Source organism: Aethalodelphis obliquidens, unplaced genomic scaffold (genome assembly GCF_003676395.1).
Source record: "Aethalodelphis obliquidens isolate GAN/ISIS:26980383/991018 unplaced genomic scaffold, ASM367639v1 scaffold67, whole genome shotgun sequence".
Lineage (NCBI taxonomy): Eukaryota > Metazoa > Chordata > Mammalia > Artiodactyla > Delphinidae > Aethalodelphis > Aethalodelphis obliquidens.
This window is the reverse complement of record NW_020838011.1, coordinates 4,264,984-4,277,917: the sequence shown is the minus strand read 5'-3', so window position 1 is coordinate 4,277,917 and position 12,934 is coordinate 4,264,984. Positions and strand designations below refer to the sequence as shown.

Genomic DNA, 12,934 nt, shown 5'->3' with positions numbered 1-12,934 from the left:
AGATGAGGGAAAGTCTATAAGGTGAGATCCAGAAAATTTTAGTAGCTTACCTGAGGCTAAAGGATCCAGAATTTTTGTTAAGTAACCAGGCTTCCTGATATCTGTCCATTTTTCTACTAAACCAGCTTACCTTTCAAATGAGTCACTATAGTTTATTTTACGGTTTTTACTTTCTTTTGGATTATTTTCTTTTAAGTTCATGTTAAATTTTCTAAATGAGTTTCCAGTTACCAATTACACTTTTAACTGAAACATACTGAAGATAATTTAAACAAACGCAATTATACTATATCATATAAATTAAACTGTGTATAAACTGGAAAGTGGTTGCACCTGTGTTTATAATTCTTATTTAATGAAACAATCAGTTAAATATTTTAATATAATATGAACATACTTCTAAGGCAATCAGTACATTTTCAGGATTACCAGAAACCTGAAAATGTAGGATATTCAGGAATCAAATTGCCCAACTCTAAAAATTTATGAGAGACAAAATCTGTGGTAAACCACAATCCTTTTATACAAAAGTGTATGAGCAAGTTCTTATCTATATTGAAATGATTTAAGATGATTTTTCAGAATGAGTTTGGCAGAGGAATTTGGAGTAGTTATCCTTAAAGGAACTCTGAAGAAATACAGAAAACTGAAGAAAGGGCTGTGAAATTCTTTAAATTTTAAAAATTGTGAAAAAAATATTTGACAAAACTTCTTCAGCTTTCATGTTGCAATGATTGTAAGTTTCTTAAAACTGTCTTCAAAAATGAGGCATACCTTATTTAATACATTTTTTAAATGCCTTTGGAAATAGCTATTCTACATATTTCACAAAGATCTTATTATGCAACCTAAGTATAACTGTCACAGTTCTAAAGTGGACTACAAATTTTATTTCTTTAAAGTATCACTAATGAACAATAAATTGTCATTTAGCTTTATATTTTTATAGACGGGTTCCTGGAGATAACAATATAAGAAGCATAACCTCAATTGAGATTTCAATAAAACCTATACACTTATGCTTTTTCACAACAAAGAAAGTAAGCTTATAAAACTTCCCTAGATAAACTTTCTCTAATCAATCACACTGTAAATAAAGGAACAATGAAATTTTCTCTTGATTGCTTTCATTATTACTTTTAAATTTCAATTCATTTCTTGCTGGCCAAATTTCTCTATTGTTATTGGAGTACACACACTTACAGCTCATGAGCAATGTGCTGCTTTTTAAATAAACATCAATGAGGCAAACCTAGAACTACCTCTTGACACAGTAAACTTGCTGACCCCCAGATGCTTTGTTTCTTCTGAGATATCAAGGGAAGTTGGAACCTGGGATTTGTTTATGAGGAGTTTTCTACCTCTGGGATGAGCTGCATATGTAATACAAGAATACAGGATTTCCTGAGTGATCTTCACTAAGGTATCCCATGAATAATTAACTAGCCAGATCAAAAATATTTCTTTTGAGATGATGATTCTACCTTTGGATAAAAAAGAAAGGGCTTCCCTGGTGGCGCAGTGGTTGAGAGAGTCCGCCTGCCGATGCAGGGGACATGGGTTCGTGCCCCGGTCTGGGAAGATCCCACATGCCGCGGAGTGGCAGGGCCCGTGAGCCATGGCCACTGGGCCTGCGTGTCCGGAGCCTGTGCTCCGCAACGGGAGAGGCCACAACAGTGAGAGGCCCGCGTACCACAAAAAAAAAAAAAAAGGGTCATTTTTGATTGTTTGATTTTTCATTATTCCTGAAGAAAAAAGAAAAGTTGTTGGTATATATCATTTCTGACATAAAGGTTGCAAAGACACAGTTCTTGAGACTGTAAAAGATACATTCTCTAAAGAGTGTTTTAGTCCATGTAATCCTTGTATTTTCTTTCCAATCTGCTCTCTCTGGGTGAATATATTTCTACTTCTCAATATCTTGGCAGCACAGGAAGCTTAGATATAATTGTTCCTATCAAATTCAAGATTTATCATTTTCTATACTACTATATATACAAGTATATTATTCACTTTCATTTCTGTTTGCTTGGACCTGGAGGGATATAGTACTGGCATACCACTCTTTCATCGTTTTTCTAAATTTTTTATATTCTTGCATTAAGAAAAGAGCTTTAGAATAGATACTGATATACAGAAATATATAGTCAAAATTAAATGCTGCAGGATCATGCAGGCAACACCTAATTCTTCCAAGGGTGGGGAAAATGTAAGACCCTGAAAAGTTAAAATTAGCCAGTTTTTAAATATAATTTATGTGATTATTTTTATGTTTTCATAGAGACTATGTTGTCAATGCATGCAAAACAAAGCTTAATATCTTTCCTTTTTATAAGAAAAGTACAGGAATATACATACTGTAAGGGACACATTCATACTGCACTTCAAGGTATTTATAGGTTCCCGGACATGGGTCTGGAAAAACATCGGGACCTGCCACCACTGCACACTGGGTTCTGTTATTGCACCTGAAGTCAAAAGAGAAGAAAAGAAAAAAATAATAAGGTTCTACATAGTTAAATCATTATTAACACCAATACCAATTTTATTTTAGTTCCTAATTACACAGATTTAAATAACGTTTTGGTCAATTTAGGGTTTTAGACTTGTTAAGGAAATATCTACAGTATACCTAAAAAAAAACTAGACATTAAAAAATTCATTCAGTTTATTCATATTAACTAATTTAATATTTGATTGAACACATCATGATTTTGAGTTAGGAGTTAAATACTGCTTAAGCAACATTAACTGGCCCATAGGATATTGCCAATGTGAAGACAGGATGATTTGGTAGGAAAAACTCACTCTCTTAGAAAAAAAATAATTAAGAAAATAGAACCACAGAGCTTTACTTAGGCAGTAGTAAAATAAATTCACTGATTATCATATTATTTATTTTATAGGCAATGAACATATGGTGTTGAAATGCTTTTAGCCAAACTTAAAAAATAAAATCAGTAAAAACTTTAAATATTAAAATATATCTAAAAATTTAATTTATATAAATTAATATAATAATAAACTAATCCCATAAGTAAAACCATTTTTAAGAATGGACTCATATTCCTCATGTACAGCCAAATAACGACACTAACCTTAAAGATTGCTATTCACAAATGCCAATATCCTACAATTTAGAATAACTTTAAATCTCCAAAGAGAATAATCAGACATCACTATTGAAACAGAAACACAAACTAGGCATATTTTGTGGCAATTGGGCTAAGTAGATCTGGGTTAGCAGATTTACTCATGGGTAAATAAATATACATATAATGAAATTGATTCCTACTCTGAAAAAGACACCCAAGGTCAGAATGGCCTCCTTACAGTAAATTTTACTCCGAAACTTTCTAGACCCAATAGAGTTCCTCCCTTCCTTCCTTCCTTCCTCCCTTCCTCTCCCTCCCTTTCTTCCTTTCTTCCTTCCTTCTTTCTTCTTTCTTTTTCTTTCCGCCCTTCCTTCCTTCCTTCTTTCCTTCCCTTCTTTCTTTCCTTCCTTTCTTAAAAAGATGCTTCCTTTTTTGATATGACCAATACCTCTGAATCCTTGCAAGGCTACTAGTTGGATAAGGAGCATTTAGGACAGAACTCATTTTGATTTAGAGTGAAAATGCTTTGAGTTTACTCAAGGCTATCATTTGCCAGGCTTACTGAGGATTTTATTTAGTCCCTAAATTAAAATTGATTCATTAGTAAATGTCTTAAACTGAAAAATACATTTCGTGTTATCAGTGGAAGATTAATAAAAGCCAATATTCCATTCTCATCAGTCAGTTTAGCATAACAGCTAATCCTGAGGGTCAACATGTTCTAAAGTTCTCCTGTGTAGATTTAGTGTCTAAAGATGATTATCAGACAATTGTATAATAACATTAATGTAAATGTGGCTGTCCTCAACATGCATTACAAATAGGTAGTGCAAATATTTTAGTGTATTGACACTTTTTACAAATAGCAGTACTTTCCTATTACATAGAAAACCCTTAAGAGGAAGCTGTCTCAAGTTAAAAGACATGTTTTTGCAGTTAAAGCAATACAATTTTCACATCATGCCTTGAAAAAATAAACTCATAAATCTATCTCAGGATTTTATACAATGAGCAGCTATATAAACTCAGTTATATCCATAATTGTTACAGAAACAATCAGCTATTATCAAAAATGCATTCAAAGTAGAAATAATGAAAAATGAAAGTATACATTATAAAATTTGATACTTAAATATTTTGTAAATATAATATTATTGCTGATCTCAAATCATTAAATTATAACGTTTAAAATAAATATATATATATACACATATTATATATATTATGTTTTGTCTCTTGGCCTACTGTTGTTTTACTGCCTACTATCGTCCTTTTTTCTAATTACTACAGCTCTTATAATAATAAAATTAATTTACAATCTGTGTCTATTCTTACAATTTTCAGATGTAAATGGGCAATTACAAATCTTTTATTATTTAAACAATCAATGTTTGATATCAACAAACCAAATTACTAGTCATTTTTGAGTAGGGCATAAAGGTTAAAATTTACAATTATGGAAGTGTTTGTTTCACAGAAAATTGTCTTGAATCAAAAAGAATTTCATATGGTTATATATGTATAGATCAGATATTAAAATATAATATGGACATTAGACACATCCACCCATCCATTTAGTTATCTAAACATGTGAACTGATCATTTGCATATTATATACTATTTAATTTGCAAAAATACTATTTATGTGTATGTAAAAAAACTGAAATAAGCGACATTTGTTATAAACATTAGACACTGTAATGAGTCCCAAATATCTTACTTAATGTTAACCAAAGAAGAATCAAGAAAGCCTTCTACCTGGTGAGATAGTGTATGTGAAGAGGTATATAAACCAACACATTCTACACAAATAATATACTGCAATCATTGTCATCATTGTTCTGTAGAAAACAATGCTTTACAGCATTTACTTTTCAAAATAATTTACATTCTATTATGATTTCTATATCAAATGCTTTTTATAAATTAAGATACTGAAAAATCAAAAGGTAGGCAAATCTGGAATATTATTTTTGTATAAGATATAATACTGATTGTTTAAAGACTAGCTACATTTCAAAAACAGGAGTTTAAAAGTCTGTCTTCTTTTTTATGATTTCAGTCGCTGTGAGTCAAAATTAAATTAACCTTAATATTAGATTAAAGATTATTGATCAATTTACACCAGTAAGAGTACTTTTATAATTATATCAAAGTCGTCAAAAGTAAATTCATCCTAAATACGCTTGATGATAAAAGGGAAATAAAATAATTGAATGTTCCAATGTGCTTTACACTCAGATTTTTCTTTATATTTACTTTTAATTTAAATATAAAAAATGATTTTCAGTAACCCTGATACTAAGGATGTTCTTAAAACCCATAGTAAAGGATGAGAAAAGACTACAATGATATGGTCAAATGTATCCTAATCTACTAATATCCACAGAAAAAAATGCCATAATCTTATAAAAGCATTAAGGCTTCAACTTTTCATAAAAGTTTCACTATTTATTCATTGGAAAATTTATGCAATAAAATTTTTCTACCCCAACAATAGACAATTTTCAAATAAAGTATTTGATAAAAAAAAAAAAAGCAGATGACAATAACAAATACCAGATAGAATTCTCAAAGGAATCTATTGGAGTTTCGATTTTTACATATATAACACGGAGGTCAGTTATTTTACTACCTCAAAGAGTTGACGTGCTTATAAAAATGCATTAAAAATTTGTAAAGTATCACATAAATGCACACGGTATACTATTTGTTGCTGTAACTATCCACATTGTTATCATTATTAACATCAGTCATTTGCTTTGGGATGGGTTAATAACACTTCATTCCAGATAGACTGAGTCTTTTGAGAGAAACCTACAACACAGAAGAAGTGACACACAGACAAGCACATAGATGCTTTGGATTAAGAGTAGAAACAGGAAAAAACAGATTCACGTTTTTTTAAAAAAGAAAGCCAAATAAATTAGTTGTATGCAAAGTACATTACCCGGGATACCATAAGTTTGAGATTTATACTAACGCTTTAAACTTATCAAACATGTTCACATATATCCTACTTGTCACTTCTTTTGAGATGAAGTTACTAGTACCAATTTCACAGAGGAGGGAATAGGTATGGTGATGCTGAATAACTTTTCAGACTCTCAGTAATCAAATAATAGTCACTGGACTCCAGAACAGTGACCTGAAAACCACTATCCTATTGTCTCCTGAGCGTGTGAGTCATACATCTCATGGTCGCTCTGGGAAACTAATTTAATTCACTCTTATATGTTGTCAGGAGTACTATGATGATCTGATGAGGTAAAGATCAGCTGTGAAATATCTAACTGGCCCAGGATTCATTCAGTTGTGGTGTGAATCAGGCATTCCAAGGAAGCTCTGAATTTAACATTACATAACCAGGCCCTCCCAATTCAAACTGGAATGCAGCAATCAGAAAGATCAATCTCTGAACATAAGGTGGAAGGAGTAATAAGATAAATGAGTATTTCTTTATATATAGACTATTCCAAAAGAAAAAAAGAAACACAAAAACATGCCATTTTAATTCAACCCACATTCAAAGCTCCAACTTAAGTATATTTGCCATCTATTGATAAAGTTTATTTAATAAATATTATGTAATATGTTGAATGCTACTGGTTATTCGCACTAATTTTAAAGTAGTATTGTTTAACTTAAAAAGAGGTCTTATGATGACTGCCAGGGAAGATAAACATAATTACAGGATTATAAATTAGATACAGAATTATTTGATGCTAACTTATTCACTCCAATATGATTTATAGCAGTATAAGAACAAAACTGGTTAAGAACGATAATGAAAAAGTCACCTCTGGGGCAAAGAAGTTCCTTTATTTGCCACAATATACTGCAGCATATAATAAAAATGATATTGCTAGGTTTATGCACATATCATCTATTCAGTAAGTTCTTATTATATATAAAATAAATGAACCAACCACTTTTCTGCTAAATTTAGGAAAGTGATGTTTGTTTTAACTTCCATATCTAGATAAAAAGTAGCAGCCATTTTCTCCCATTTGGTTACAACAAATTTATAGATGAAGCATATAAAATGAATCTTAAGTATAACTGTTTTAAAACATTCTTACATAAGAGACATATAAGGATTGTATTGGTTGGTTCCATAACTCTAGTAATCTAATATGGTACAATTAAAATAATTTAAATAAAATATTGTTGTATTTCTCTACTAGGAGGGTAATTCATAGGGTTCTCCCTTAAAAAATCCAATTACATATTCTTATTATGCTCTTAAATCAGTGTGTACAAAAAAGCCAATCCTATGAATGCTCAGAAACATCTCAATTAATGCTTCAGTCATGCAAATATATAAAACTCCATTTAAAATAATTGGAATAACAAGATATGATGGTGTAAAAAAAACATACTTTGTGGGTGTCTCTTTGTTAGCAAAATTAGTCATATGAATTTATATTAGTATTTATCAAATGACTGATGAAGAAATACATACACTGAGGATACTCAAGTAATTCACAGCATCTAAAATATGGCAAATCAGTGTTTAAATCATATAAGAATAAGGCATTATGTTCCAAGAGAAAAATGTTTTAAAGATAACTATTCATGCAAAAAACAAGGCACTACCATCATGACACATTAATATTTAAAATCTAAAAATGTTTCTCAAGATTGCTGTGGCTATTTGGGGTCTTTTGTGTCTCCATACAAATGTTAAGATATTTCGTTCTGGTTCTGTGAAAAATGCCATTGGTAATTTGATAGGGGTTGCATTGAATCTGTAGATTTCCTTGGGTAGTATAGTCATTTTGACAATATGGATTCTTCCAATCCAAGAACATGGTATATCTTTCCATCTGTTTGTGTCATCTTTAATTTCTTTCATCAGTGTCTTATAGTTTTCAGAGAACAGTTTTTTGTCACCTTAGGTAGGTTTATTCCTAGGTATTTTATTCTTTTAGATGCGATGGTAAATGGGATTGTTTCTTGAATTTCTCTTTCAGATCTTTCACTGTTAGTGTATAGAAATGCAACAGATTTCTGTGTATTAATTTTGTAACCTGCAACCTTACCAAATTCATTGATGAGCTCTAATAGTTTTCTGGTAGCATCTTTAGGATTTTCTATGTGTAGTATCATGTCATCTGTATAGAGTGACAGTTTAACTTCTTCTTTTCCAATTTTGATTCCTTTTATTTCTTTTCCTTCTCTGACTGGCGTAGCTAGGACTTCCAAAACTATGTTGAATAAAAGTGGCAAGAGTGGACATCCTTGTCTTGTTCCTGATCTTAGAGGAAATACTTTCAGCTTTTCACCACTGAGTATGATGTTAGCTGTAGGTCTGTCATATATGGCCTTTACTATGTTGAGGTATGTTCTCTCTATGCCCACTTTCTGGAGAATTTTTATCATAAATAGGTGTTGATTTTTGTCAAAAGCTTTTTCTGCATCTATTGAGATGATCATATTGTTTTTATTCTTCAATTTGTTGATGTGGGGTATCACACTGATTGATACTGAAAAATCCCTGCATCCCTGGGATAAATCACACTTGATCATGGTGTATGATCCTTTTAATGTATTATTCGATTTGGTTTGCTGGTATTTTGTTTAGGATTTTTGTGTCTACGTTCATCAGTGATATTGGCCTGTAATTTTCTTTTTTTCTGGTATCTTTGTCTGGTTTTGGTATCAGGGTGGCCTCATAGAATGTGTTTGGGAGTGTTCCTTCCTCTGCAATTTTCTTGGAACACTTCAGAAGGATAGATGTTAGCTCTCCTCTAAATGTCTGATAGAATTTTCCTGTGAAGTCATCTGGTCCTTTAAGTAACCAGGGTGACTAGGAGTTTTTAATTCTCAGGATGGAATGTAGCAATATAAAAAAACCCATAAATTCATATGTGAATATCAAGAGTATTTTGCTCAATGTCCATAAACAGAACAGAACAACTCTCTTTTCCTCAAGACAGTACTTTCCCTATGTGCCACTCCCTGTTTCTCTGAGACCTGCAAATATGTCATTCATTTTGGACTTGCCTGGGAAGAATAAGGCAAATATCCCATGGTAGAATATGAATATATATATATATATATCATAAAGGAATCATGTAGATCTCAATTAGTAAGAGAACTAAATGGTCGGAAAAAACGAAATCAATCATCATCATAAATATTAAAATTTTTCTCTAATTCTTATATTGTATATCTACACCTAGCATTCACACAGGAATTTGCCAGTGTTGTCCACATACACTTTAAGTGGCAATTTAAGAAGAGTAACAGAAGTGATAAAGCCCTCGTTTGCAGTTTTTATTTTTGAGAACATTGATTCTAAATCATAAACTAAAAATATAGTAAGATCTTACAGAACACATCGTGACAATGTAGTTAAACAAAGTTCTATGATTCACAAGGTGATTCTTTAGCCTCAAGTCTTTCATTTTCTATATTCTTTTATATTTCATTTCACAAACATGCTTTACATTAGAAAAATGTGATGTGACACAAGCAAGTGAAAACATGACCGAAATGATGAGTGGGGAGAAACTAGGATACTAAGTTAGTTTTCTTATTGCTTCTGGAACAAATTACCACAAACTTAGTGGCTTAAAACAATGCAAATCTATTCTCTTATAGGTCTGGAGGTAGAAGTCCAAAATGAGTCTTCTACGGCTAAGAGAAAGGTGTTGGCAGAGTTTGTCCCACATGGAGGCTCTGAGGAGAATCTGTTTTCTTGCCTTTTTTCAGTGTCTAGAGGCTGTGCCCTCATTTGTTGGCTGTGACCCCACACCACATCACCTTTTTTCACCCTGATTCTGACATGGCACTGCCTTCTTCCTTCTTTGCCCTTCTTGCTTCCCTCTTATAAGGACCCTTGTGATCACTTTTAAGGCCCACCTCCATAATCCAGGATAATGTGCCCACCTCAAGAACCTTAACATTGTCACATAAGTAAAGTTCTTTTAGCCATATAAAGTACAATTCACAGATTATGGGGGTAAGGATGCCAATATCATTGGGGGCCATTATTTGGCCCACCACAAGTGCTTAAGCAAAAAGACGTATTGAGACTGTCTCCTGAGGTGGTCACTTTGTAGAAGTCTTACATGGGAAGATGCATATCATTACAGTGGAGCATGGCTAAGGTGTTCAATGTCTCCCTAATATACAGTTTTATTTATTAAAAGGATGCATAGGCCTCCACTTACATACACTATCTTTCAGTAAAAACAAACGGTTTGATTATAGTTTGGCTAAAAGGCATCATATTATATGTTTGTTTTGTTGGATCACAATGGAATTTTCAGTGCATAAAGCTTATTGTGATAGATGTGAGAAACTGAGCTAGATTTGCCTGACCCATATAGGTTACTTTTAGAGCATTTTACAGAAACTGGGTCATTGTTTCAATTTGGAACTTCATAAAGTTTAAAATATCAAACATAAAACTTCATAAAATGTGAAATATCAAACATTAAGAAATTATTAATGAAACCCAACTGACTCATATTAAACTGAATTCATGTTTCAGTGTCATTGCACCTTTCTATGAATAAATAAAAGGTGACTATTTCACATTTACAGATTTAAATAATTTTATTTTGACAAAATTCAATTTAAAATACTAATTCTGTACTGCACTAAAAAGATATTACTTGTCTATGCTCTAAACTATTTCAGTAGCAATTTGAAAAATAGGAAACTTTTCAGATTCTCTTATTATAGAATAAATTTACAAGTTTATGAACCTTAAGGGTTTATTATTGGGAATTTTTCAAACTGACTTAATAATATTTTGAAAACATTGAAATATGTTTGAAAATGAGTAACCTTGCAAGGAAGTCCAATTTCCAAATATTCCACATATCTCTGGGTAATGTTTGATAGAATAAATTATAATCATCAGTCAGCATCCACAGAATATTTATGGAGCTCATTCCAAAAATAAAATGATTAGCTATGTTAGACATGAATACAATTCATAGAAGCACGCGTTCACAATAAATGGAAATGTGCATTTAAAATAAACATGTTCACAAACATTGCTTGGAAAAGTATTTCAGTCCTGAGTTATGTGTCAGTGATTTCTAAGCTGTAATCTTCTAGTAGTAGCTGAATGCTATAACAATAGTTACATAGAATTATGAGAAACTTTACATTTAAAAATAATTGGAATTGCATCTGTATTAGTTTATTACTGTCTACTTTCAGTAGCATATCAGAGCTGAACATTCTTTACTTGCATGTATGGTTAACCAAATAAATCTTTGTGTGTGTATGAATTCATTACCTGAAAGTATAGCAGCAAATGGAGGTATTACTTGTTTTCTTCTAAATAAAAAGGAACAATATTTTATATGTCTGTATTTTTCTTAAGTGAAGACAATGTTCACTTTGCAGAGAATTAGATTTTTTTTTAAGTCAGAGACAGACATAATTGATTACACTTCCTAAGGGTGCTGCAAGACATTCTTTTCTTCCCTGAGCTACAAGAATATCCTATCTGCCAAGACACAGCTAAAACAGAGATGTCATACTGATTCATTTGGTTAAGTCTTTTTTCTTGTCAATGTGTAAAATTTCCAAATCAAACTATGTATGTATGAGAAAAATAAAAAGAAATAAATTCAAACCTTGAGAAAGAGAATTGCAACGGAAAAGGAATTTTACTAATGTTGGCTACTGAAGTCAGTTAACATTAAAACCAAGGAACAACATAAGATGAGCTCGGAAAAATGTCTTTGGCTTCCTCACATTTGCTTTCAATAAAGTGCTAAATGAAAGCAAATGAATAACTCTGTGTTTGTGTGTGCGTGTGTGCATGTGTGTGTGTGTGTGTATGTACCCATGTATGCACATGCACACACTCATATATACACATTTATATACATATAGAAAGACTTCCAAAGCAGAATATACAGCAGAAATAAACTTTGTCTGTGTCCTCATACATAAATTTTTTGAAGAGTGCAGTAGTAAGATTCATATTACACAAAAATAATTTTAGTCGTCTTCATGCTTTGTAAGTATAATGTACCTGGTGCAGCACAACAAAATATGAAAGAAAGCCCCCATGTGCCAGTGACTGAAGATCAATAATTCTCATGGTCCCCTCTCCTCTAAGATGCTTCATCTCTCACTTCTGGTACTTGGCCTTGATGGGCTACCTCTGTTGAATTACCTCTGTTGAATTAAGTCCAGTCATGACCTCAGACAGAGACTCATCTCAAGCATATATCCTACCTGCTTTGAATTATGGTATCACCAGGAAGCAATAAGTACAAGAGAAATGCAGAGACATTTCTATTGGTATCAGAATGCTTTAGGCTTCAAAAAACAGCAAGTACAAATTAAAGTGGCTGAAAAATAAGGGTTGTATTATCTCACATATTAAAAATTGGAAGATGAGTTGATTCAAGTTGGTTAATTCAGAGATTTACAAAGTCACGATTGTGACTTGGAGTCTGTGAAATTTTACTGGGTTTATGTCCTATAGCCCTAAGATAGCCACTGCATTTGTAGATGTTACTTGAAGATAAAATCCAGAAAAAGTAAAGTTCCTATCTTGTGTCTCATTTTAAGAGTAAGGATATTCTACACATAAGCCACTCAGCAGACTACCCTTAAAGAACAGTGATCAAAATGAGCCAATGCCTACTCCTAAAACAATCACACAAGGGGAAGACATCCACATGACTGGTTTTACCCAGTGAAGTTTCATTATCACAGGTCCAGAGAGGCACCTGGTCTCCTCTGAAGCACTAGCCGCTTATAGGAGAGTGAATAAATCATGGCTTTGCTAGTGAGGATGGGTTTGTAGTAGGCAAACATATTTGATACACCATTCTCTCAAGTTCCCTTCTCTA

At 32.2% G+C, this 12,934-nt stretch overlaps 1 protein-coding gene across 3 annotated transcripts in view; it reads right to left on the bottom strand.

The window, feature by feature from the left end:
• ADGRL3 (adhesion G protein-coupled receptor L3) overlaps nt 1-12,934 on the bottom strand; it is an 864,166-nt gene that overhangs the window by 393,879 nt on the left and 457,353 nt on the right. For all 3 annotated transcript variants that reach the window (XM_027089631.1, XM_027089632.1, XM_027089633.1), the window contains one exon: nt 2,359-2,468. In XM_027089631.1, the coding sequence (XP_026945432.1) occupies nt 2,359-2,468 (110 nt within the window). The remainder of the gene's footprint in view (nt 1-2,358; nt 2,469-12,934) is intronic.